The sequence below is a fragment of the Chinchilla lanigera genome, unplaced genomic scaffold, assembly GCF_000276665.1.
Source record: "Chinchilla lanigera isolate Chin_1 unplaced genomic scaffold, ChiLan1.0 scaffold00006, whole genome shotgun sequence".
NCBI lineage: Eukaryota > Metazoa > Chordata > Mammalia > Rodentia > Chinchillidae > Chinchilla > Chinchilla lanigera.
In genome coordinates, this window is record NW_004955407.1 from 764,947 (window position 1) to 776,876 (window position 11,930).

Sequence of the window (11,930 nt, forward strand, 5' to 3'; positions counted from 1 at the left end):
CCCTGAAGCAGGTCATGAGACCCTCTTTGAAGAGATGACATCCCTGTACCCACAGTAAAGGCAAATCCGTATCTCTGAGATAGTATAGAGACATGGCAATAAGTCTGAACAAACAGATCTCCCTAAGTTCTCCCCACTTTATCACCACATCTGTCCAATCGCATTTCTCCATGACTAGTCATTCTTCATTAAACTGAACCGTAAAAATGCACAGACCTCTCTGTGTCTTTCCACCTTTCTGTCTGAAGGCTCCCATATCATTAAACATGAATGAAATAAATTTTCTCATATCAATGTGTCTTTTATTTGAGGAGCTTTAGTTTTAGCGGCTTTTTCCCTTGCTTGGATTTAACACATCTTTGCCGTGCTAAAACCCAACTTCTATAACTTTAAGCGTGTTAATTCTTCAAACAAACACGTGTCCAGCAGTGACTGGGCTCGTGAGCGTCATCTGTCCCACCACCCTGGGGGCTGCGGCCTGTCCGTGTTCATGAGGCGAAAGTGGCCTTGGTCTTGCTCATCACTCCACGCAGAGTTCACAAACAGAAGCAAAATTTTGCCAAACGTTTCTGTCTGTAAACTGAATTGTTTGTGAACAGAAGCATTCATGAACTGAGGTATTATAGTATAATGTTATAAAATAGAAGACACTTTGAAACCAGAAAAATTACAGACATGTGTAACATTCAGGCATGCACAGATTCTATGCTTGATGCAATGGGTAAACATCTTTTAATTTCTTCCTATTTTGCTATGTCTCTGTGCATAGATACTGTACTGTTGTTGGTGCTGGGTTGGCACAAGTCCTAGCCTTGTCACCATGAGAATAGCTGCTGTAGGCACTACAGGATCCCTGGGCTCACAAGCCAGACAGACTTCCACAGAGGGTGTGATTTTTGCTGTATAACATGAAAACCTGGGTATGCAACCTCCATAGTGTTTGTATCACTAAATTCCCTGGGTGTCAATTTTCTTTCAGGTAATGATTAAATTAGTACCAAATGTTCATAGCTGATCTCTCTACAGTGTACAATGCAACAAGTAAGAATTATTGGGAAAAAAGACACAAAAAGTTTGCATAGTAGCTCAAGAATTTGCCGATTGTATTAGAAACACTGAAATGTATGTGAAATTGACTTAGTCCTTTATTTACTGCATTTTGCTTCAGATTAAACTTTTTAGTTTTGGTAAGTAAGTCATGTAGCATCTGTAGAGTTACCAGCTAGTTATGAAGATACCACCATATTAGTTTACACTGTGATTTATTTTCCCTTTATCCACACTTCATGAAGTAAAGCAATGGCAAGGCAGGATCCCTAGAGAACAAAAAATTCCATGAGGTCCATGGACCAGCAGTTCTGGCATCTATTGAATAACTTGATAGAATTGTGAAATTTCATCCTACCCCTAGTCTTACTTACTTGCTCAATTAAATGACTCATAATCTGCATCCAAAATATATCATATGACTGAGGTAATCCATCAGAATTTCCTTAGATTGTTGCATGCAAACCATATTTAGGTTCAAACGGAAGTTTATGTTTGCTTTACAGAATGTGTGCATTGGACAGTTTTAGGGCAGAGGTGGTGAACTTAGGGCACGGTGCTGCAGCAGGCTGTTTGTATCACTGAAAGCTCTAAAAGGCTCATCATCACTGTTACAGGGGGAAGAGGAGGCAGCGAATAAAGGAGATGTGTTTCTGTGCCTAATTATATGGTAAGAGTGGTGTTCCTGGAAGAGAGAAATCTCTTGACTTGGGAAAAATAAAGAAATGTTACCAAAGAAAATGAGAAATATGTATTTACCATAAGGAGGAATTTTTTTTTTTGTTCTTGATTCTTACTATAATAATTGTTTTACTTTTATACAAACAAAGCTGCATACCCACTGATTATATATCTTTAGAGAAATGAGTGACATTTATTGAAATGTTATCCTTGGAAAACTATCTTGAGAAAGTATAATAAGAAGTGAATAAAAGAAGAAAGGGACATTTGTGCAAAATTATATTGAGCAGTGTCTGAGTTATTCTTCTCAATGATAAGACAAAATCCCCAACACCCGCAAGTGAAGGGAGGAAAGGCTTACTTAGCTCTCAGTTTGTGAAGCTTTCCATCCATAACTGACTGGCTCCAAATCAGGGTGGCTTCATGGAGAAGAAACAGTTCATGGTAGGTAGAAGACAGCAAAAGGGAGGGAAGGACAAGCCCTTTTCTGTCCCTTTTATTGTATATAGTCTACTGGGGTTGGGGCAGTGCCAAACCGATCAGTGCACTGGTTTAGTGATCACCCACTCCTAATCCAGCACCCTTGATCCTAGCACTGCACCATGAATCAGTCACACACTCCAGATTCAACCACCTCTGAAAAAGCCTCACCTATGACCACATGCAGCTTTGGGGGCACATTGGGACACCGCTATAACAAGAAGTATGTGACTTTTAAATTGACACCAAGAATTCACTCTCTACAAAGAGCCTATTTTAAATCATCCCTGATTGGTGATAAAAATATTTCCCATACTTAAAACCTTTCCACAACCCTGTGCACCTTGTAGTAATATACTGTTGTTAGTGCCATTAAATTATATGCTTTTAATTAAAACTCATAGCTATTTCTATAATCCATGAGTAGGTGAAACAGTAGCAAGTCACATTAACTCAGTATGTTATGTGGATAATTATTGACCATCTGGATATGACAAACACTTCCTTTCTCATGATGAGTTTTCTTTTGAAAGATCTAAAAACTGCTGATGGTGGTAAAAATTAACAAGAGTACTTTAAGGAAACACTATATCAGCCACAGTGTCTTTAAATATTGAATGTTAGAATAATAACTGTTGCAGGGATTCATGTTTGCAAAATGAGCTATTGGTTGGTGATTAGTGGAGCTGTACAACACCCGGGTGAGATGGGTATGCTTTCTTGCTGCCTTTTTACAGATGTAAAGGGCACCGGAGAGTAATGAAGTGTTTCGCCTCGGGGAAACTACAAAATCAACATCAGCAGAAAGCATGGCTTTTCTGAGAAAGCTGTTGTGATAAAAGGTATGCCAGCCAGGTTGAACAGCACCTTCCTGCCTGTGTCATTTTGGTGACATTGGATATGCTTTTTGTGTCTTGGTTTCATCATCCTAGAATAGGGGCAGTAATGGTATTTATTTCAAATGTATAAATGGTTAAGAGTTATAATTTAACCCACACAAAACTCCTAAGAGTCCCTTAATTGGTCAACAGTTGTTGTCTATTAATTATTAGCTATGTGCCCTTCCAAGTGCTGGGAGATGACAGTAGATGAAAGAAATCCCCTGCTTTCATGTGCTTACATGTGTTAGTAACAGAATGTTCTCCCAGCTTGTGGTTATTTGTACATTAGATTATTTTATGAACACACACAGACAGAAAATCATACAGTCTTTCTTTCCTTCATTTTATTTATTTATTTTTCAATCTTTAGAGGTAATTTACAGTTACTTGGTGACTTCTCCATTTCTTATAAACAAGTTTTAAAAAGGGAGCATCTTATTAATTCAGCTAGAATGTAGTTGAAAGAAATTCACAAATTAGTACAGGTGTCTACTACACACTTAAATCAAGGCTAATTTTCTTTTTTCTTTTTTTTTCTTTTCTTTCTCTTTTTTTCAGTGCTGGGATTAAACATGGGCCTTATACATGCTAGGCAAGAGTTCAACCACTAAACTACATCCCAAGCCCTTTTCATTTTTTTCTGAGACAGGCATTCACTAAGTTGCCCAGGCTGATGTCAGATATATGATCTCCCTGCTTTAACCTTCCAAGTACGTATGATTGCAGAGAGGAGCCATTTTATCCAGCTCAATCAAGACTAATTTTGATTAAATAGTTGGTATAGCATAAACACTAGCATCCTTCTAAAATTCACATGCTGAAATAACCTCCAAACAGATGGTATTAGCATGTAAAACTTTTCAGGGGTCATATGATCTTGATGACTCCCTCATGAGTGAGGTTAGCACCCTGATAAAGGAGCCTCCAGAGGTTCTTTTCCTCTTCAGCTACACCAGGACACTATAAGGGCAGCTCTCCAGGAGCCAGAACAGAAGCTCTTATCACATATCAAGACACAAGAAAGTAAAATAGAGAACGGAAGGAAAAATTAATAATGTGAGCAAAAAGATGAGGAAGCAGAGACTAGAGGTAAAATAAGGGTGCTATGGTTTGAAAGTTTATCCTCTCCCAAACTCATGTTGAAACTTAGTTGCGGTTGTGCCAGTAGTAAGAGATGGAACTCTGGATAGATTGTTAGGCTATGAGGGTGACACCCTCAAGGTCGGGACTGGTGCTGTTTGAAAAGGGTGAGTTCAGCCCTTCTTGCTCTTTCCTTCCCCTTCCAGTCTTTTTCCATGTACAGAACACATTTCCCTTCTTCTGCACAGATGCAGCATCCAAGATGTCATCTTGGAGATGGAGGGTCAGCACTTTCTTATCAGGCAGTAACTTACCACCTCCATGAGGTTGGACGTCCTAGTTTGGATTTCCTGTATCTTTTCATAGCAGTACAAAATGAACTAAGGTATAAAATTGGTTCAAAGGGTGAGGTTGTTGCTATAACAACACTTGAACAAATGGAAATGGCTGTGGAATTGAGGACTGGGTAGCAGCTGACAGAGTTTGTAGAAACAAGCTATGAAAAAGCCTGGATGGCAATCAAGAGTCTTGAGGGTCTTTCTGGTGACTACAGAATTTAGGAATGGTAACCCTTCTTAGGAAGAAATACATAAGCAATATAGCTTTAAGGTGCTCAAGGGCTTCTTTTAACAGATTATAATAAAATTTAAGTTAAAAGAAATCATTTAAACATAGAATTTATATAACAGAAAAAGAATGAATGGGTTTGAAGGATTCTTAACCTTATTAGGTGTTATAGAATGAAAAAAAACATGTTTTTTTTTTTTCAGGACAAAACTATCAGTCTGTGGCCAAGTTAGAGTTACCTTTTTATCAGAAGATTGGTGTGGACAGAATGAAGCTAGAGGCTTTTCATCAGGACAGCAAAAGAATCTCCCCAAAGGCTGGAGTTGCTGCTTCCCTCACAGGCCCATAGTGCCAGAGACCAGAGGAAAGACGTCAGAAAGAAGCCTAAGGTAAGTGTCAGACCTTGGGGCTCACTGTTCCCGCACGTAAGTCGTTGCTTCCAAAACTCTGAGGTGTTAATCTTGGACTTCCTATACTCTGGAACTATGAGAAATAAATTTCTTTTACTTAAGCATTACCCAATCTTGGGTATACTGTTATAGTAGCATAAAACAGAGTAAGACAAAGAATATGCTTGATATTGAATGGAACATTTGATCTTTTATGACTGCATGTGGTTTTCAACATCTCAATTTTGAAGACTGAGAAGCTGGGAACAGTTTATGTCTTAGATTCTCATTCTAATAAGAGGCTTTGGTTTTGGAGAAAAACTTTTTGGTAAATAAATAAGAAAGTAGAACTATTTCATCATTTACATTTGACATTTTTAATTATGCTGTTACTTTTCATATTCAAGCTGTATTAAATAAGAGAAAACAAAATTAACTAAAAGTTGGGCAGCATAATTAACTAATTAGAGAATACCTAACTGATTATAACCAATGAAACAATGTCTCTTTTCCTGTACATCAGTCTAAACATATATAGGTACACAGAGATACCACCCGTGCACACGCACGCGCACACACACACACACACACAGATGACAGTGACAGAGGGGTCTCAATTTTTATATATAGTTAGGATATGAAGAATACCACTCCCTGGGGTGAAACGTTTTAAAAAGTGTGTGTGTGTTTAATTTCAGTAGGCTTAAATGAAAAATTTAACTATGTAAGGGATGACAGAATATACCTATATAACAATGCAGACATCAATATACCTAGAATTATACCGTGAATATACCTAGATTTATGAAAGATTATCTTTCTAGACCCTTAATTTTAGATGATAAAACAGGACTAAGAACATTTATTGTCTGATCCAAACTCAAATCTTGTAACACCGAGGACAGTTCTTTTTTAAAAAATATAATACATCCTCTCAGAAAAGGTGACATAACCACATTATGTTGCTGGGACTCAGATATTTGTAGTCACTTTATGTTCTAAGCCAATCAACCTCTTTCCCAGTTTACACATAGAAGAATGCACTTAAAACAATAAGAAATTCATAAAATAACATGAAATTTTCAGGAAATGGCAAAATTATTGATAATTTATTGATCAAACTTAGATATCAATATAGAGTAACTTTGACTAGAAGAAAATACAAGGTATAGGAAATGTTATGGCATCAATGTGGAAGACTTAAGAAAACATGAAAATTATCACCAGGCAAGGATTAATTTTCCAATAGTTCTCTAAGCATTTAGCTACCTTAACTAATAACTGGTATTCCAGCAGATATCCTGAGATCATCTTTACCTTTCCTCTTCCCATTTGCTAGGTTCTGTGTTTTTATTTTAAAAGTTTGAATCTATAATCTTCTTCATAGACCCAAATTTGGGCAACTGAAGCCATTAAAAGGAACTAGACATGCCTATAATATTCTGCGTGCTAATTCCTGTACATAATGACAGACTTGAACCAAAGTCAGGGGACCTGTGTCCTGTGTCTCCACAGGGTGATCTCTGAGATACAATTTAGACTCCAGATCTTCCTTCACTCACATTGTGCTTGATTGGCTTCTTCCTCCACACTCCTGCTACCCCCATTCTCTTACCAGTTCTCCTGGGAATCTTCTTAATTAATCCCTTGCACTCAAATCTTCATCTCTGGGTCACCTTTTGAGTAATTTATACATATATAAATATATACTTTGCATCTTGCTTTTCTTACTGTACAATGATATTTAGATTCCTAATAATGAAAAAAATAAAGACTTTTAACTGAGTTCTATTATAAGTTTCCCAAATTATCTTCTCAGAAGAAGGAATCATATTATGGATGGAGATACATAACATGTATACTTAGAATCTGAAGTCCTAGGAAGATTTTAAATGGTCCCAATTGTTTTATGCTCTCTCTGAAATGTTTTGATATTGCATTATCTTTGATTAGCTGTCTACACACTTACATATGAAAAGAAAATTATTTTGTATTTAGTTGTGCACAATTTCTATGCTATTGTTTTCTGATTCTATATTATATGCTAAATATTTTCTTGATGTTTATTGAGATTTTTTTTTAAAATATTGATTTAGTGTTTTGCATTTTGGGGTCTACTTATAATTAATCTTTACAACCCAACAAAAGAGTTGATAGCTTTGTTTCTGTTTTGTAAATGCGATGTCTGAGACAAGGAGATTTATTGACTTTGTCCTGGCCAAAGGCATAATGAGAGTCAGAGTCAGAACATGAGTTAGAAATCTTTGGCTTGCAACAAGATGTTTAATCTGTTATCACTGGACCATTGCCATTTTCTTACAAAATCAATCCCTTCACAATATTATCTATTTCAGCATTAAAATACAACTTACATAATGCATCCTAATGCATTATCCAAATGCATTATTATAATGCATATCAATGCATGAAGATGGATATAATGTTAATTATTATACAGTAGAATTGCATTGATTTCCTACATTCTAATAGATGAAAATGGTTTTCTCTTTCTTGAATCTTTATGACCTATCTTTACTGGGAAATATTGCAGGTTACTTTCATTCTCAAACATATGAAGTATAAGTAACTATAAAATGAGTGAGTGATTTTTCTGTGCATGAAATACAACATAGAATGTTTTTATAAAACAGATAATTTGATTATGTGGGCACTGATTTTTAGGTGACCATATATTTTGAATACATAAAGATATATTTAAGAAAGTGGGCAGAAAATATATGTTTTCTTATGGCAGTACAGTACATACAAGCTATAAAATTTGAAAGGCTAACCCTACAAGATTATGAGCCTGTGCTGGCTGGCTAATGTGCAAAATGTGTAGTCTAATTTAAGCTCAGTAAATTCTTTTCTTAAGCTATGGATTTATCCACATGTGTTAATGATAATGTCAGCTTTTATTGCCTACACAATGCTGAACTTACTAGAATGCCAAAAATGAACACAGTCCTGCTAATGAGCTTCTTCTGCCATTAGCTAACCTACATTCACTCACCAAGCAGAGCAGTAGAGGTGGGGCTCCATTTTTCCTCTTCCACTCTAGCTCTTTAAAGAAATCCTACATTTATTTATGATGTTCCTGTTAGGGCTTGGAAAATAGTGACCCAAAATATGCTTCTTTTGGCTTCAAACTGAGAGACCTGAAGAGTAGCTATGCAAGAAGGGCTTTCACAGAAAATTTGTTTACCTAAAGACCAGATCTGCCAGATGAAAAATAGTTGCCATTGATCTTTTAACTGAAATTTCATAAACCAAGGAAATTTTCATATCACAGGGAAAGAGAATGAAAGTCAAACAGCAGATGTAGAATCCAGAATTTGTCTCAGGTCATTGTCTGCTCTTGCAATCCACTCATTTCTTCTAAGAACTACTTATGAGCTCTTTGAAATTGTCTATGGGGTCCCACTTCTCTCTCCCCTGGGAAGAGAGTATGTACATTTCACCCCTCTGACCCTCCCTTGAGTTTCACACCTTGTATGGCTCCTGTGCATACAAACATGCTAAAAATGAGTATGCATTTTCTCCTGCTAGAGTGTCTCTTGCCAGTTTATATCAGTGGACTCAAATTTCCAAACTTCAGAGAGAAAATTTGGACTTGGTTATTTTCCTTTGTTTCAAGTAACTCACAGAAATGAAAGACATTCTTTCTTATTGCAATAAACCACATAAAAATAGTCTGCCTAAAATACATATATCAGGAAAAGAAGAATTTGTATGATAATAAATTCATTGAGAAATTAATATGAGTTACCTTTGGCCTCTACAATTACAAGAGGTGCTCAAAGTGGTGGCCATTAGTTTCCAGACGTTTATTAGCATGGAGAACTGCTAATAAACAGTGTACATACATTTTTTGTCAGGCTCTATATGTAATCTTTATATTAATTTTTTTAATGTTCCATTTGTCAATAGTCTAGAAGTAATATTGCTGCAATATCAAAATTAACTGTCAGGCAATAATAGACATACCACAGTTGCTATGTGGTCTACTGTAATAGCCATACCAAGAATGTTTCCACTGTGAAGAGTATGGAGGGAACAGTACAAACTAAGAAGATGAACACATTAGAATTAAGGAAGTGTATAATTTGGGAAAATATAATAATTCAGGACAATTTTAAATGACAAAATGAAAAATACAATTACCAGCTTCTTGTAAAATAACATAGATAAACTAAATGTAAAGAAAATTTTAACTTCGTTAGTTATTTTCTATTGTCTCAACACATTCTAATTTAGTGGAATGTAATTTTATTTATTAGTTTTGTTTTTTGTTTTTTTTTTCTGGTACCAGGAATCGAACTCATGACCTTGTGCTTGCCAGGCAGGCGCTGTGCCGCTGAGCTAAATCCTCAGCCCAGTGGAATGTAATTTTAAACTCATTGGCAAATGGTAAGTGTTACATATTTCCTTTTAGGTTATTGCAATTTAAGTTTACAATTGCTTGTCAATTGAAGTTTAGAAATAATGTTAAAGCAACTGAACTCTAAGGTGAAGGAGTTTCTACTCTTTGCAGTACTGTATTGTAAAACTCCCCAGTGCAGGACATGATAGAGATGAGCATTTGGCATTTTCTACTTTAATAAAAATAAAATATAGAATTTAAACAGTAAATATCAGGATAAGCCAAACAATTTATGGTGAAATAGTACACTATAAAACATGCCATATATATATATATATATATATATATATTTAAGAGAGTCTAAATAAGACCTACTTTCTCATAGTACTTGATCTCGTAGTCCAGAATGGCTCCATTGGAAAAGGCAGGTGCTTGCCATGAGAGGGCAATGCTATTTTGGGATGCCCAGTCCTTCCTTACCACACCTATTAGAGAAGGTGCTGAAAGGAAAGAAAATAACTAAGAATTAATTATCATGAATCATTTTCTAGAACCCTTAATCTTTCTATTTCAAGAAAAACATAATTCTTGTTGAAAGGACACCAGCTATTGCCATATTAATGAAATAGCTTTAAGACCTACTCTACTCAATCCAAACAAGGCATTAAAATACATTTAGATGCACTGTTAAGAAACATAGAAAAACTCAAATATTCCGAGAATGTAAGCCAGAAATCACCATCTCTGGTCTTATTAGAGGACAATCTTCTTTAAAGTGATTTTGATCTTGATTATAGTATGAAGTATAACATGCTTTGTTCCTATATTTTATTAAATCTACATCTACTACGGGAGGAAATATATACATATTCTGTAATTATAAGATCATTTATAAGCTTTTCTTCCTCCTAAAGATATCTTAAAAGTGTATACTATATAAATTTATTTACAATAAATTGTTGGTTATCATTATTGTTTTTTTATATCATGTGTGAGATATTTGAATAAAATTGAATAACTTCATTAGTTTATTTTCAGAATCATGTTCATCTTGCTTTTTTATTACATTTTTTAAGAAATTCAAACCAAACCTATAATAACCTTGTGTTAAGCTTCCAAAGTTTAATTTTCTTTGTGCCTTTCACAAAACACATTTCATTTTATAAGCCCACCTCAAAGCCATAATGTTAAATGAAATAGACACAGAAGCTTAAGTGTTCTATTTTAAACAGTGGTGTTTGACATCGAAATTCAAATTCATTTATTAAACAAGAAGTCTTAATTAAGCTACATCATTGACAAAAAATTCTAACATTATACTAACACTGTCTGTTGGCCAGGATTTGGGAGAAAGTATTTTAATGCTTTGTTGCTTGTGACACAAAATGGCACAGTTTTTATGGAATTAAACTCAGTAACTTAGGGAAAATTATGTATTTACCTATTCTTTGGCTTTTAGAACTCTATCTCAGAGATTCACTGCACAAATTAGCATATTTACAAGGCAATTCATCGAGATTTATCTTTAAATATTGGAATAACCTAAATATCCATTGAAAGCAGGCTGGTTAAAATAATATGCTGCATTCAATAGAGTATTATGAAATTGTGGAAAGGAATTATGCCTACTTACAAATAATACAGTGGAGTTATTTCAGGATATGTATTCAAGTGAAAAAATAAGGACAGGTGTATGAAACATACTGCAAGGACAAATCTGAGCATAAAAAATGCCAGTGGCAGTGACATCCTTTGTGGGAGAGGCAGTGGGATGAACTCAATATGCTTAGAAACCAGACATCTAAATACATCATACAATCCAGACTAGCTTGGGAGTCCTATATATATTCAAAATGATTAGAAAATGAAGCTAACACTTAAAATAATTCTATAAAATTAAAAAGACATACAAAGAATCATGTGCATAAAGCTGGAGAGACAGCTCCAAGAGTATTACAATAACTTTAAAACACAGTAGTTTAACTTCCATACTAAAGAGATAGGTATTAAAGATTAAAAAAGAAGAACCTGCAAAAATTATTAAACTTTTTTAGTTGGGGTATTTTTGTAACAGTACTGAAACTCTAATCGCAAAGCTGTTGCATTTAGATATAAAGAAAGTAAGGGATTTTTTTCCCTGTGAAAAAAAGATGTCAGGTCAACAATGGTAAATGAAATCAAATGTAAAGTATCATTCTGAACTCATGATCTTTCTGATCAGTGTCAGAAATGTATTAAATATGTAATAATTTTTAAAAAATAATTTAAAAAATTGACTCACTCAGATGCCTTTATTTTTCTTTTTTTCTTATCCTACATTTCTTTCTTCCTTCCTTCCTTCCCTCCTTCCCTCTACTTTTCCTTTCCCTTTCCCTTTCTCTTTCCCTTTCCCCTTCCCCTTCCTCCTCTCCTCTCCTCTCCTCTCCTCTCCTCTCCTCTCCT

At 35.1% G+C, this 11,930-nt stretch overlaps 1 protein-coding gene across 4 annotated transcripts in view; it reads right to left on the reverse strand.

Moving 5' to 3' along the window:
* The window catches only part of Epha6 (EPH receptor A6), an 822,128-nt gene that overhangs the window by 366,532 nt on the left and 443,666 nt on the right, over positions 1-11,930 (reverse strand). For all 4 annotated transcript variants that reach the window (XM_013503527.1, XM_005375499.2, XM_005375500.2 and 1 more), the window contains exon 6: positions 9,864-9,988. In XM_013503527.1, coding sequence (XP_013358981.1) covers positions 9,864-9,988 — 125 coding nt within the window. The remainder of the gene's footprint in view (positions 1-9,863; positions 9,989-11,930) is intronic.